Source organism: Drosophila eugracilis, unplaced genomic scaffold (assembly GCF_018153835.1).
Source record: "Drosophila eugracilis isolate 14026-0451.02 unplaced genomic scaffold, ASM1815383v1 contig_575, whole genome shotgun sequence".
Taxonomy (NCBI): domain Eukaryota; kingdom Metazoa; phylum Arthropoda; class Insecta; order Diptera; family Drosophilidae; genus Drosophila; species Drosophila eugracilis.
Window position 1 is genome coordinate 361,648 of NW_024573454.1, and position 12,196 is coordinate 373,843.

General features: G+C 36.2%; 3 protein-coding genes across 3 annotated transcripts; 2 read left to right on the plus strand and 1 right to left on the minus strand.

Annotated features, from left to right (window-relative positions):
- Positions 1-410: 410 nt before the first annotated feature.
- On the minus strand, positions 411-2,181 carry LOC108110885 (odorant receptor 22a-like). Its single transcript, XM_017220146.2, is given in 6 exon segments — positions 411-636; positions 696-1,053; positions 1,107-1,171; positions 1,173-1,400; positions 1,402-1,747; positions 1,802-2,181. Coding segments are annotated over 6 exon segments (1,194 nt in total). The 5' UTR covers positions 1,930-2,181; the 3' UTR covers positions 411-567.
- A 2,547-nt stretch (positions 2,182-4,728) lies between these two features.
- Positions 4,729-5,350, plus strand: LOC108110869. The gene has a single exon (XM_017220119.1). The coding sequence runs from the start codon at positions 4,828-4,830 to the stop codon at positions 5,155-5,157; it is 330 nt and encodes a 109-aa protein (XP_017075608.1). The 5' UTR covers positions 4,729-4,827; the 3' UTR covers positions 5,158-5,350.
- Positions 5,351-5,440: 90 nt separating this feature from the next.
- On the plus strand, positions 5,441-6,086 carry LOC108110858 (thioredoxin domain-containing protein 5). The gene has a single exon (XM_017220108.2). It carries the CDS (start codon positions 5,500-5,502, stop codon positions 6,061-6,063), a length of 564 nt encoding a protein of 187 aa, XP_017075597.1. The 5' UTR covers positions 5,441-5,499; the 3' UTR covers positions 6,064-6,086.
- Positions 6,087-12,196: the final 6,110 nt, after the last annotated feature.

Here is a 12,196-nt window from a genome sequence, read left to right on the forward strand (position 1 = left end):
CCTGGGTATTGGCGTCATTGCTGATTGAGTTGGTCGATTGACCAACTATGCATTCCCCATTTCCCCAAACATCTCCCTCTCTCTCTCTCTCTCTCTATAGAGCTCTTTGCACAGCACATTGCATTCTCATTATAGCCTTGCTTTTCGGGTGTTTAATTAATTGAAAGCATTTTTGCCAGCGTTTTGCGGCCGTTTCCCCTTTTGCCAATTTCACGGAGAGCGTGAAGCGTCGACCGTAATAATATTGACTCATTGGCGTTGAGGACAGACATCCAGACAGACATACACACACACACATGTACACAAAAGGACCTCCATACATATGCAAATTAAATGCATCGCAGGAGACAAACCGTCATTGTGCCCTAGAATCTTTTGTCCGTTCTGTTAATTAATCGGAATATTTGAACGTTTTTTCTCGATGCTGATGAAGCGACGGAATTTAAAATTTAATCAATGTAGTACTTTATTAAGACGATTCTTTCAGTTAAGAAGAATGCCATTGTGCCTCTATTAAATATCAGTGATGGTTATATGATCCTTTTGTATATACTTTTCTATGTTCAGCTACTGGAACTTCTCGGCTATGTTGAATTGCTTTATGACAGTAACCACAGAAAAGGCCAGCTTCACCATCTTTAATAACAAAAAACATATTAAAATAAATATCTAAAAAAACTAATAAATCAACTTACTGATAAATTAGTTTGCATGCAAACAGGAAACACACCTCCTGCCATAAGAATAATGGGCTGCTGTAGATTATGAAGAAAGTAGACCATTGTAGACTTGTATCGTCGGTCGGCGGACGTCCAATTCGAATGAAATAGACAGTTGGCTAGTTCCTGGCAATCATCGATGATCATATTGCAGAGATAGCAAAAGGGAAACGTCTCCATGCAAACGTCAAACATAAAAACGCAAGTGCCAAAGCCAGTCCAAAGTGTTGAGAAGAACATTAAGTTGATCAGCGAAAGGCCCAAAACCACTCCAATCAAAAGGAATTGCGCAAAAATAGTTCCGGACAAGACATCCCGCAGCAGGTTTACATAGCTTAGACCAAGAGATTAGAATGAATTCTATTTAAATATTGGACACCACCTTACTCCAATATCATCCGATGATCCCGAATACATTGGGTCAGCTCCTGTAAGTCCTCATCGTTGCTTTTTTCCTGGATCCGATCGGAGATTTTTAAGTCGTTCTTTCAACAGTGACATGTGACATCGAGCCATTAGCATGCTGACCAAAGGAACGGTATCCGTACATTGATCCATAGTCACCGCCAAGAGCATCATGGTAAATTCCGCGAAATTGGACACCACGAAATGCTGTTCAGAATTGATCAGAGGTACAAACATGCGCCAGGCATGACGACCCTTAACCAAGATAACCAAAACAGTTCACGAATACGAAGAACCAGTAGCAAATATGGTAAACCATGTAGCAAAAATTACCCATTGCCACGTATCGATGAACAGTCGACTTCTCCTCATCCATTAGACATCTTTCGTCCAGCTTATCCAAAATATTTTTTGCCTTCTCCCTTTTTCTAAAGGCAATCAAGGTGAAACCACACTTGAAGGAATTGCCATATATGTTAACTCCAATCTCTAGGGAACTGAGAAATTCGCCAGCTGAGAAGCTTTTGAAACGCTTGATGTACTCGTAACCCATTGAGATCGGCAGAAAGATAAATATTAATAAGGACGTGAAAAGAGCCCATAAGTTGTATAACCAGGTCCATCTTTTAAAGAAATAAGATTTATATTAATAGGTGTATTCAAACAGGAAACTTTACCTTTTATTTTCTGGCTCTGTCCAGCCAAAGGTCCACATTACCCGATCTAAATATGTAAATGCATCTCGCGATTGACAAGGTTCGCTCAATGGCTTTTCCTTGATCCAGGGAAATAGTTTAGATAGCATTGCAGCGGATGTTACTTTTCGATTATTAAATTTCTCTGTTAGACAGGGCTTTTATAGAGCAGAGTTCTATCTATTTGTCCCACATGACTTGGCGGTTTTCTATTTGCAAAACTCGTAATATACATGGCATAAATGGGTAAACTTGGGTATACTCAAATATATTTGCTGAACAATGAGGCAACCTCTATGAAATTAAGGAAATGGAATACAAATAAACATAATTAAAAATTTTTTTTGTGGTTTCGAGATCCTAGCAAAGGGAAAAGCCTCATTTTTTAATAAGTTAAACTATTAATTTCGATTTTTACCTAGTAGAGGGTATATTTTTGTCAAATCTATCCAAAACATCACTTTGAACACTTTAAATTCATAATTTTGAACCTTTTCACCTTGTAAACTTTTCTTTACTTGTTAAATTATTGACTTGAGAAACAGTTTTATTTAGAGAATAGTTTGAATAGAACCACTACTAATCATACATAGCAGTGGAAACAGAAAAATCTGTTATTTTGATTATATTATTGGTTACAATAATGCGATTCAACTCAAATATGCGCCGTTTTGTTCGATGACGCGTTCCCAACGATATCCAACTTCATAATGCCCCTCTCATAGAAGCTCGCCTTTTCCCTATTGGCAAAAAACTCGGAGCGTGGCGCATCATGGACCACCTCTACACCAGAACGAAAACGTTGATTCCATCGTTGTGCGGTGGAAATGGAAACTGTATCGGGTCCATAACCTGCACAAATTTTATTGGCAACTTGAGATGCATTTTTGCCTTTATCGTAGTAGTACTGTAAAATATGCCGTATTTTCTCTTTATTTTGCTCCATGATTGCGACGCTATAACTCACGAACGAGAAAAACTCACGAAACGAAAAGACAATCAATCAAACACGTGTTAGCGCGTGGAATGAGCTTTCCAAAAAGGTATAGTATGACCTGATGCGACGAATAAAACAAGAACTAGGCGCTTTCAGCGCCAACTAGCGAAAATACCGCAAGACTTTTTTGACATATATAATAATGATCTAAGATGTCTTTATATCAACCCTTAAAGATAAATTACAGTAAAATCTTGTTGAACTTCAAAATTTAGTTAATCACAAAACCTGATATGCCATTTACGCCAGATAGTCCTGCTTAGTCTGAAAACAAAATTGTCATCTCTGTAATTAATAGTAATTTTAGTTTTGTAAAATATTTTTATTGCAATTTTGCAATTTCCATACATAGTTGCCTGCATAGGCAGAGCTCATTAGTTTTTGGTCATTTGGAGGCTGTCTAAATTATGACATAAGCAAACCAAACCACAGAATATGCTATGGCAAACCCCGAAATATATAAATTATAAATAATATTCTCGATTTTAATTAGTTTGCTCTCCGGTGACAGGATTTGCAATTCAGACTGCGGCTCTGCCCTCAACACTGGCATAATTGAAATATTTTGCCTAATTAAAAGGCGACATTTGTTCGACTAATTTACAACATATTCGCGCGTAAAATCGAGCCAAATAATAAGAACATAAATAATGTTCATAATTCTGTTGACAAATGGAATTTAATACATAAATATAACTTTTCATTGGCCAAATAAATTAAATTAAATAAAGGGATTTTATCTATTTCATTTAATGAAAAATGAAAATTATAAAAGCTAATTTTAAACACATTTAAAGGGTTGAAATAAACTTTTTATATTTCACCAAATCCTTGAAATATCTTTCGTTTAAGTTAATCATTAAAATTTTCTTTTCAATTTAAATATTTGTTGTCCCTTTTCCGTTTCCGGTTAAGTTAAACTAATTAACAGAATGCCAGCGAAATTCTATATAATATTTTTCGAGGTTTAAACCTTTGACCGTTCCTTGGTCCTCGCATGGCTTTGCAGGATTCGGTTGTCGTCAATCCTTTGAATGAATGCAATTTATTTTAATTGCGATGGCGGCAGTCGGCAGGACCTGGCTCAAACGAACGTAAAGGAAAACAATTTCAAATGACCGTAAAATTACGTCAAAAACGAACTCAATGAATGCTGAAAAAATACATTTTTTCCTTCCATTTCTTTTGCCGCCTGTCTGGCTTTTGGTTTTCTAGGTCGCCGACTAGTTAAAATTTCAGAGGTGACAAACAAAATTCTATTGAATTCCTAATACCCATCCACAAATGAGTTTATTTAGACGTAAATATTATTAGTTCTATATACCAGAAGAGTATTATTAGTGCTAAATATGAAAGTGTAATGGCATCTCTACTACTTGCTGAAATCATGGTTTAAACTTTCAAAAGGCCAAAAAATTAATATAAAATCAGTTTTGCATTTAAAATTCTTTATTACACTTTTTAAACTTACTTAACAATTCATTTTCACTGTGTATATTACCTTGAGTATTTTTTATAAAGTTTTTTCATATAAAAAAATCAATTTAAGTAATAACATTTTTGGAAATCAAATTCATAAATATTTTCGAATTGTTCTTAATAAATAAGCACAAAAATCTCTCTACCTACCAATATTAAAAATCTAGAAAACTCTTGTTTTTCATTTGACACAACTATCGAAGTCAGACTGTACGTGAGCTGCATAAATTATTTTTGCGAGATGAGGAAAATCCAGACTAATCGCGTGCTCAAAAAAATATGTCACTTGCAGCTGTCTCGGCAGGTAGCTCAATTTTCTAGCGCCAGCTGCCTTCTGGGATTTCCCCAGAAAATATGCCGGTGGCAGAGTATCAGAGTAAGATTTTCTTGTAAACATGAGCAGGTAGCTAAGATAAACGATGGTATAAAAATCAGAAACCTCTGACCTCAGACAGCACTGCATTCTGGACACTCAAAGCGAACAGATCTTTCCGCAGCACTCAGTTTCTAGTAATTCAGTTCAGGATACATAATGGCCGAGTTACTTTTCCCACAACTGGAGCGTCCTTTGCCTTCACTGCCATCACTGCACTACACTCTATTTGCCTATCGGGAGGAGTTGCGACGTCGTGATGCTCCATTCATGAAGATGTCCACCATCAAACTTCATCTGACGGACAATCTGATTCTGCAGACTATCAAGAATATCCGACAATACGATACCATGGAGATTATGAATCTCAACGAGGAGATCAACTTCAAGCGGCGTTTGACCAAGCAAATGCGAAAGGTTCGTAAACTGGAGAAACTTGGTCTCAACATCGATCCCCGTAAACTCAACGAAGGCGGTCAATGGATCTAAAGACTGAATTTATAGAAATTCTAGACACTCACTCTACTGAAACACTATCTGATATATATGATACACTCACCCGTACTATTCTAACATACTCTGAGCATGTGAAATTAGATTGTAAGCGAATCTCCTTAAGTTTCTAAAACTCCATATGCCGAACTAATCTTACAAAGTCTTTCAATTTTTTATAGAAATAAAAAAGAAAATACAAATTAAAGGTGTTATTTTACTTACTTAGATATAAGTGGGAAGTTAGATAAACCGAAAAAGAGTCTTAGTAAATCTTATCAAAAGGAGAAACCCCTAAAAAGTCACTAAAAAATTTTCAAGTTTAAAATTATAAAAAAAATGTCAAAATTCTTGCATTTTCAATACTTACTCATATTATTATTAGGTTTGAAAACTCGAACAGAAACATCCGTACTAAGAGAGTCAGAAAACCTAACCACGGCATCAGATATAATTTTGGAGCCCAGAGACCTCTCCGCTTGTAGTCCAGGCAAGATATTTGAGCTCACAAAAGAAAACTATCACGAAACCACTGAAACTGGGGTGTTCTTCGTAAAGCTCTATATGCCACGTTGCCGTGACTGTGAGGATTTTGAACTTATTTGGACCGAGTTGGCTCAAGCATTTAAGACCAATCAAAACATCTGTTTTGCCAAATTGAACTGTCGTCATGCAAGGATAATATGCAATGGCTATGAATCGAGTTATGGGCCAACTTTAGTATGGGTCGAAGATGGAGTTGACGTTACCGAATATGATGGCAACTTAAATTTCGAAGAAATTTCAAAATTCATTAATGATATGACTAGAAAGAATGATACTGAAAACGCTGCACAGAAGAGGTTCAATTTCCAATCTCATACAATATCAGTTTTTACATGGTTTCTTATGGTTTTTATGTAATTACAAACTTGAGTAAACTTTTATTAACATTTCTCCTAATTATTTGAGAGAACTTTTGTCAAGCGAATGCACATTTCATGCAGGCAGCTCACACATGTGGGTGGTTAAAACCGGAAAACCAAAAACAAAAGCACATTTGTTGGGCGCTGTGGCGGCTATAAAAAGTTTCAGCAACGCCAGCAACGAGCCACATGAAAAATGCCTGGAAAAGCGTAAATTGTATTCTCAGCAGTAAGTTGCATTTATGCCCTACAGTCGTTATTTACAGAGGATGGTTACTAAAAGGTGAAATCTGTTAAGTCAGGTAAGTCTTAATTAAATTTAAGATAAACCTTTTGGGTAAGTATAATATAATTTTTAAGAATATTTCTAGAAAACATTGCTTGTTTTATATATTATTGGTGGACTAATGGTCATCAACTAGTTTAAACCTTTTGCCAGCATCGTCTTTATAATTTTTGTAACCGGAAGAGAAGCTGTAAGCATGCAAATTTGTGTATGTGGTGTATGGGGGTGTTTCAGTTATTTAGTGCGCCATTTAAAATGTCGTTTCTTTGGGTGTGGCTTGGTGTCCTTAAACGAAAGCAAGGATCTGAAAGCAGAAGAGGCGTATGTTAACTTGCAGAAACAATACCCATACACGTATGCAAAAGGCTTTTCCCGCCCCATATTGGTTAAGGCAATATTTTATTTTAAGTTCATTTTTAAGAGACAAGAATATATTTTACCTTAAAATTGGTAAGACTGAAAATCATTTTCCTACTCTGATTGCTTTTTACCAACTAAACACAGTACATTAAACAAGAAACCAGATCTTAACTGTCGTTCAATGGACTTCGCTGAGTTGGAAAATAAAAATCTAACAAAAAGCAAGAATAGAAAAGAAGCATGCTGCTGTGTATTTTGATACTCTTGAGAGGAATTTTTCTTAGAAATTGCATTTCAAGTACCAGGAAAAAAACAACAAATAAGCAACAAGACAAAAACAAGCCAAACGCCAAGGAATTTACTAACGAAAAACGAAAAAAAAAAAGAAAAACATGGAAAACGGAAGGCAGGCAAAGAAAATATTAATCCGAGGCAGCAACAACGAGTAGAACAAAAAAGTTTTCGCCGTCCGCAGAAGTTTTCCTCATCGGGAGGAAAGTTTTTTTTTTTTGGCTCGAAAGTTTTCGGTTGGCACTCGAGGAAAATAGCTCAATGGCAGGAATGCAACTCTGTGCGAGTGTCAAAGTGCAGACGATGCTGACAGTCACTCACAGAAGCCCACCCACACATGAGGTCTGCACTGAGGCACTGTGGTTTCCAAGAGTTAAGTACCGAGAAAAGTTCTTGCATTCGACTTGGTTTGTTATTTACTTGCAAATAGTAAACCAGAAAGAATATAACTATTTCTGAAAGCTCTTAAGTGGAGTTATTCAATGGGTTCTTTCTCTTTAGTGATAGTTTTTAGCTAACGACGTCGTTTTTTAATAGAGTTTTTATTTAAACTTAGAAAATTCACAGCCTTTATTAATATCTTATATGAAAATGTTTATTTTTTTCATAAATTATAAAGTTTTTCTCTCAAGCATTGTGAGTATGCCAAAACTTTGAAACAAATTTCAAATCCACCTGATCTGACTAAGAGCTTTTCACTCGGCTTTCATCAAACACATATCAAATTCCGCCCACATAACATTCTCCACTCCTGCTGCCACGGCCATTTATTCCCAAACCACTGTGGGAACCATCCACAAAATCGCAAAATATTTTGTCCTGCAGACAAAGGAATCCCGAGGAAAGGAAACGATGAAACGTCAAGAAAAGGCCAAGCCAAACTGGAAAAGACCAAAAATTCCAGTCGATCCAAAGCGTACTACTCCACTCCACTTTCCACTTTCCCATTTCCCAGTTCACCACCCACCGAAGCCCAGTTGAGATATGCACAAAGGAAATGGAATGAAGTGTAACGAAACTAGTCGTGACACAATTTCTTATGCAAATTGCACAAGTCATAGGGAAAATATCAAATATCCCGACCAAATGAAAATGGTCAATTCATAAAATTCCTTCGCCAATAACATTATCAGCTCGTAAAGGAGCACCCAACAAAAAAAAAAGGAAAATGCTGAAAAAAATAAAAAAAGTTTCCAACTGTCTAACATTACATTTCGGAAAAATGTCCCGCCCACACACACACACACACACACGTGAAAATGGAGACATGAACCATTTTGGCAACAGATAAATGAGGCACTCGGGATGGGGATGTGGCTCAAACTCAACTCGTAATATGTGTTGGCCAAAACGAGCATAAAACGAAGCCCGATACAATCCCAATCCCAATTGAATCAATTGAATTGAATCGCCAACCAAAGGTTTGAGTTTATCGATGTGCGGGAAATGGGAAAAGGGGGAAAATGTTTTCTTATTTTGTGATACCTAGCCAGGAGAAAGTTGGGGATATAAGCGATATGTAAAGCAAGAAAAGTCAATACATTTTAGAACATTTCTAAAAGTTAGATTAAATACTTTATTACCACTTTTTTGTTTTAGTTAAAAGCTTAAAAAATATTGCTTTAATTCCATTTACAAACTTTAATCATTAATTTATCATAAAAAATATCTTTTGTTCATCCTAAAATACAGGATATTCCACCTTTTGGGACATTTCATTGAGCTAATATTTTTGTGTTTTATTTTTCTTTTGCAAAAGGAACCCTTTTCTGGTAAAACCCCAAAACCGTAACCATGAACATGGAGGAAAATAAAAGTAAATTGATGTCCTCAACTGTTGAAGAAGAAGGCAGCCAACGTGTGTCGCATGGAGTAGTTTCCCCAATTTTAGTGGCCGCTGTTGCTTCAGCAATTTGCCCAATGATGCAATGCGGTAGCTACAAATTTATGATTCGATATTGAATTTCTTTATAAATTGTGGGCCACAACAAATTGAACTTTCTTCCTGTTAACTAACTGATATAAAGTTTGGAACTATTTGAATCACATTTTGACTTTTGAGGTAGGACCACTGCACATTCCTAGAATCTAGTTGGTATTTACTATAAAGATATGAAATTGTGAAAATAACTTGAGTTAGGAAACAACTTGTAATAGACCTCCTTAAAGACATGTCCTGGCATCAGTAATCGCTTCTAGATTGAACAAATTCTCCCACAGCGCCCTCGTCGAACAGATTGTCAAATTCGCATTACTTATTGATTTGTTGATATTGTACACTTAATGCGTATGTCAGTCAGATTTTTGCCGGATGCAGAGTACTTAACATATCTAGGACGATATCAAACTTCCTTCCTTTTCTGTAAGCCAAAGAAATACACGAAAATGATTAACAAACACGAAAAAACACTCAGGATGTCAGGCATATGGTATCTTTCTCCCCTTCCATTTCCATTTTATTATCTGAAGGCAGTGATGATTTCATATTCGAAGGTAAGTTAATATGATAACTGCATGCATTTAGTAAGATTTCTTTTTCCCAAAACTGAGCTTAATTACATTTCACATCTCTTAGATATATTTTCCTAGAATAGCTGACCATCAACTCTGTTAATTAATTCGAAATGTTTTATTTGAGCAATGTTTCAACTTTAAAACACTTTCATCCCATATCGGTATCAGAATGTGTAACTTTCAGGGCGAAACTAAATAAGTGCAAAGGGCATGCGGGTGGGGAATGGGAAATGGGAAAATGGAAAATGGGTTCAAATCATGACGTACAACAAGTTGCCACAACTTTTCATTACAAAAGCCAGTAGCAGCAGCCGCAGTCTGTTCACATTACTGTGCCATGAGAAAAGCAGAAGGTGCCTGGTAAATGGAAAAACGCAAAGGAGGAGAACAGGTCCTGAAAGGAATAGGACTCCTGGCTGATGGCCCGGAACGATGCTTTGATGCTTCTGGCCACATGCAGCTGCAAAATAGAAATAGCTTCAACCAGAACAGCAGTTGAAAACTAATGAACTACTCGTTCTGGTTTTTAACTCATACAAAAATGTAAATACAAAAAAAAAAAGAGTAAAATAAATATGGAAAAATCATGAAAAACGTTGACAAAATGGCAAAAAGTTGGCACTTTTCCTCGTTCAGTGTCTCTGCGTTCAGCTCCATAAATATTCCATGTAAATATGAGAAATATAAAATTAAATGCACAAGCAAAAGGGGTAAAGATGTGGGAAATGGGCTTTCCAACTTGCCAGTGCCCTTTTTCAATGGCATAAAACATTCGGCATTAAGTGGCAGAAGTGAAGGTAAGTCATGTGAAATCATGTTGTTTGCAGGCATGAGTGTCAGCTTTAATTAAGGAAAATAAAGTTAAGATTGAATGATGTGTGCAAAAAGGACATGTCCTTGAATGAAAGTTGAGGGAGAAGGGATATGCATAGCAGTTTAGGAAAATAAATGTATGTGATAGTTGGAAAAAGAAAGTAAATACTTTTTTAAAAATATATCTTTCCCTCCAGAGTTCTTTCCTATTTCCTTTTAATTACTGCAAAGCAACTTTCTAACAACCTTTGGACAATTATTTCTTCTTTTCACTTCTATGTCTTTTAAGTTTCGTCGTTTACAGCATTCCACCACTTGATTATTATATTTTTTATTATTTTTTTTTTGTTCTAAACAAGCATTCAGTGAGCTCTCGAGAGATTTGGCTTGCTTTAGTCGAGAGCACTTGTCGGGAGAGTTTGCGTCCCTCCTCTTTCGGCTATTCACTATTCACTTCAGAAAATATTCGGTTTATACCATTAAAAAAAAAAATAAAAAACAGAAAATAAATAAAAAAGGAAAACGCTCTCGTTCATTCATGCTCATTATCCTGTAGATTATTCGGTACTTTACAGCGCTCATTGCGATAATAACGATGTTGTGTTGTGAGCCAAGGACGTCCAAGATGCACTAAGCGAATTATCTTAAATTATGATTAAAATAATATTTCAAAAAATATATATAAAATATTAAATTGAAAGAAATTATATACCTTACAATCCTTATTTATTTTCCATTTAAATTTAATAAAAGTTTCATCTGAAAACCAAGCTGTCTTCATTATTAAAAAGTATAAAAATAATTTCAAGACCCCTATCTTTGGTTTTTAAATAAAAAAGTTTAAAATTTTTAATTTAACTAAACTTTTAAGTTAATTTTTTTAATATATTTAACACGCACAGTGTATTTGTCAAGTTTAAAGGCTATAGAGCTTCACTGGCTGCTCGATTTCGAGGCAGGGGGCAAGTTAATGCAGTTTTGGCCTCGTCCTTGTCCCGTTCTTTCAAACTGTCCTGTCCTTTTGCTCCTTGACGACCATGATGATGCACTTGATATTTGCCGTATGACTGCGGTTTGGGGTAGGGCGGATTGTTAGAGCACGCAAAAATCTCTTTGCCATTTAAAGCAGATTAAGGCTTTGGCCCTTTGGTTATATATATTTCGGACTCTTTGCGGGATTTGGAACAGCTGGGTCCTGGCGGTGTAGCCATTCAAGAGTCCTGGCTTTTGTTGTCGCTGGCTCCCCGACTTTTACTGCACATTGTGTGTTTCGGTGCTGTCGTTTCGGCTTTTGTGGATTATTTCGCATTTACTGTGTGGCAAGTTCTTTCACTCACCTCATCCGCCCACCTTTTTTTCCACCCACTTTCCGGCTGGCCTGACAGCTTCAGTTAATTTCTGCCCATTTAAATGTTAAATATTTTGTGGGGATTTATTTTGAGCACTGGAAAATCTTATTTACTTGTAAAATTCGGAGAAATAGATTTCAGAATGTTAGCATGTTTTTATATTTATAAATTATTATATTTAAAAGCTTGATTTTGTCTCGAATCGGGATTTTAAAAATGTTTAGAAATGTAAATATCAAAATATAAGTTTTTGGCAATTATGCAAATTCAAGACGAGTTTTATATCGTAAAAATAATTCCATTTTCATTCCCAAACTTTTCCGCCAGTGCATCGCAGCTAGCTATATTTTGGCCCTCTGGACGTGTGGGTATCCTGCTCCGAGCTCCTCGCTGGCCACCTAAGCTCGTCAGGCATCCACAACTCACCTGAATCCCCTTTACCTTTACCTTCGGCTTTGCCGTTGGCTCTACCTCCATGGACCACGCCCACCATCCGCGCCACCCTAATGGACCTGCTG

Excerpts from the sequence above, each read along its gene's own strand:
- LOC108110858 (XM_017220108.2), top strand. The coding sequence starts at position 5,500 with ATGTCAAAATTCTTGCATTTTCAATACTTACTCATATTATTATTAGGT.
- LOC108110869 (XM_017220119.1), top strand. The coding sequence starts at position 4,828 with ATGGCCGAGTTACTTTTCCCACAACTGGAGCGTCCTTTGCCTTCACTG.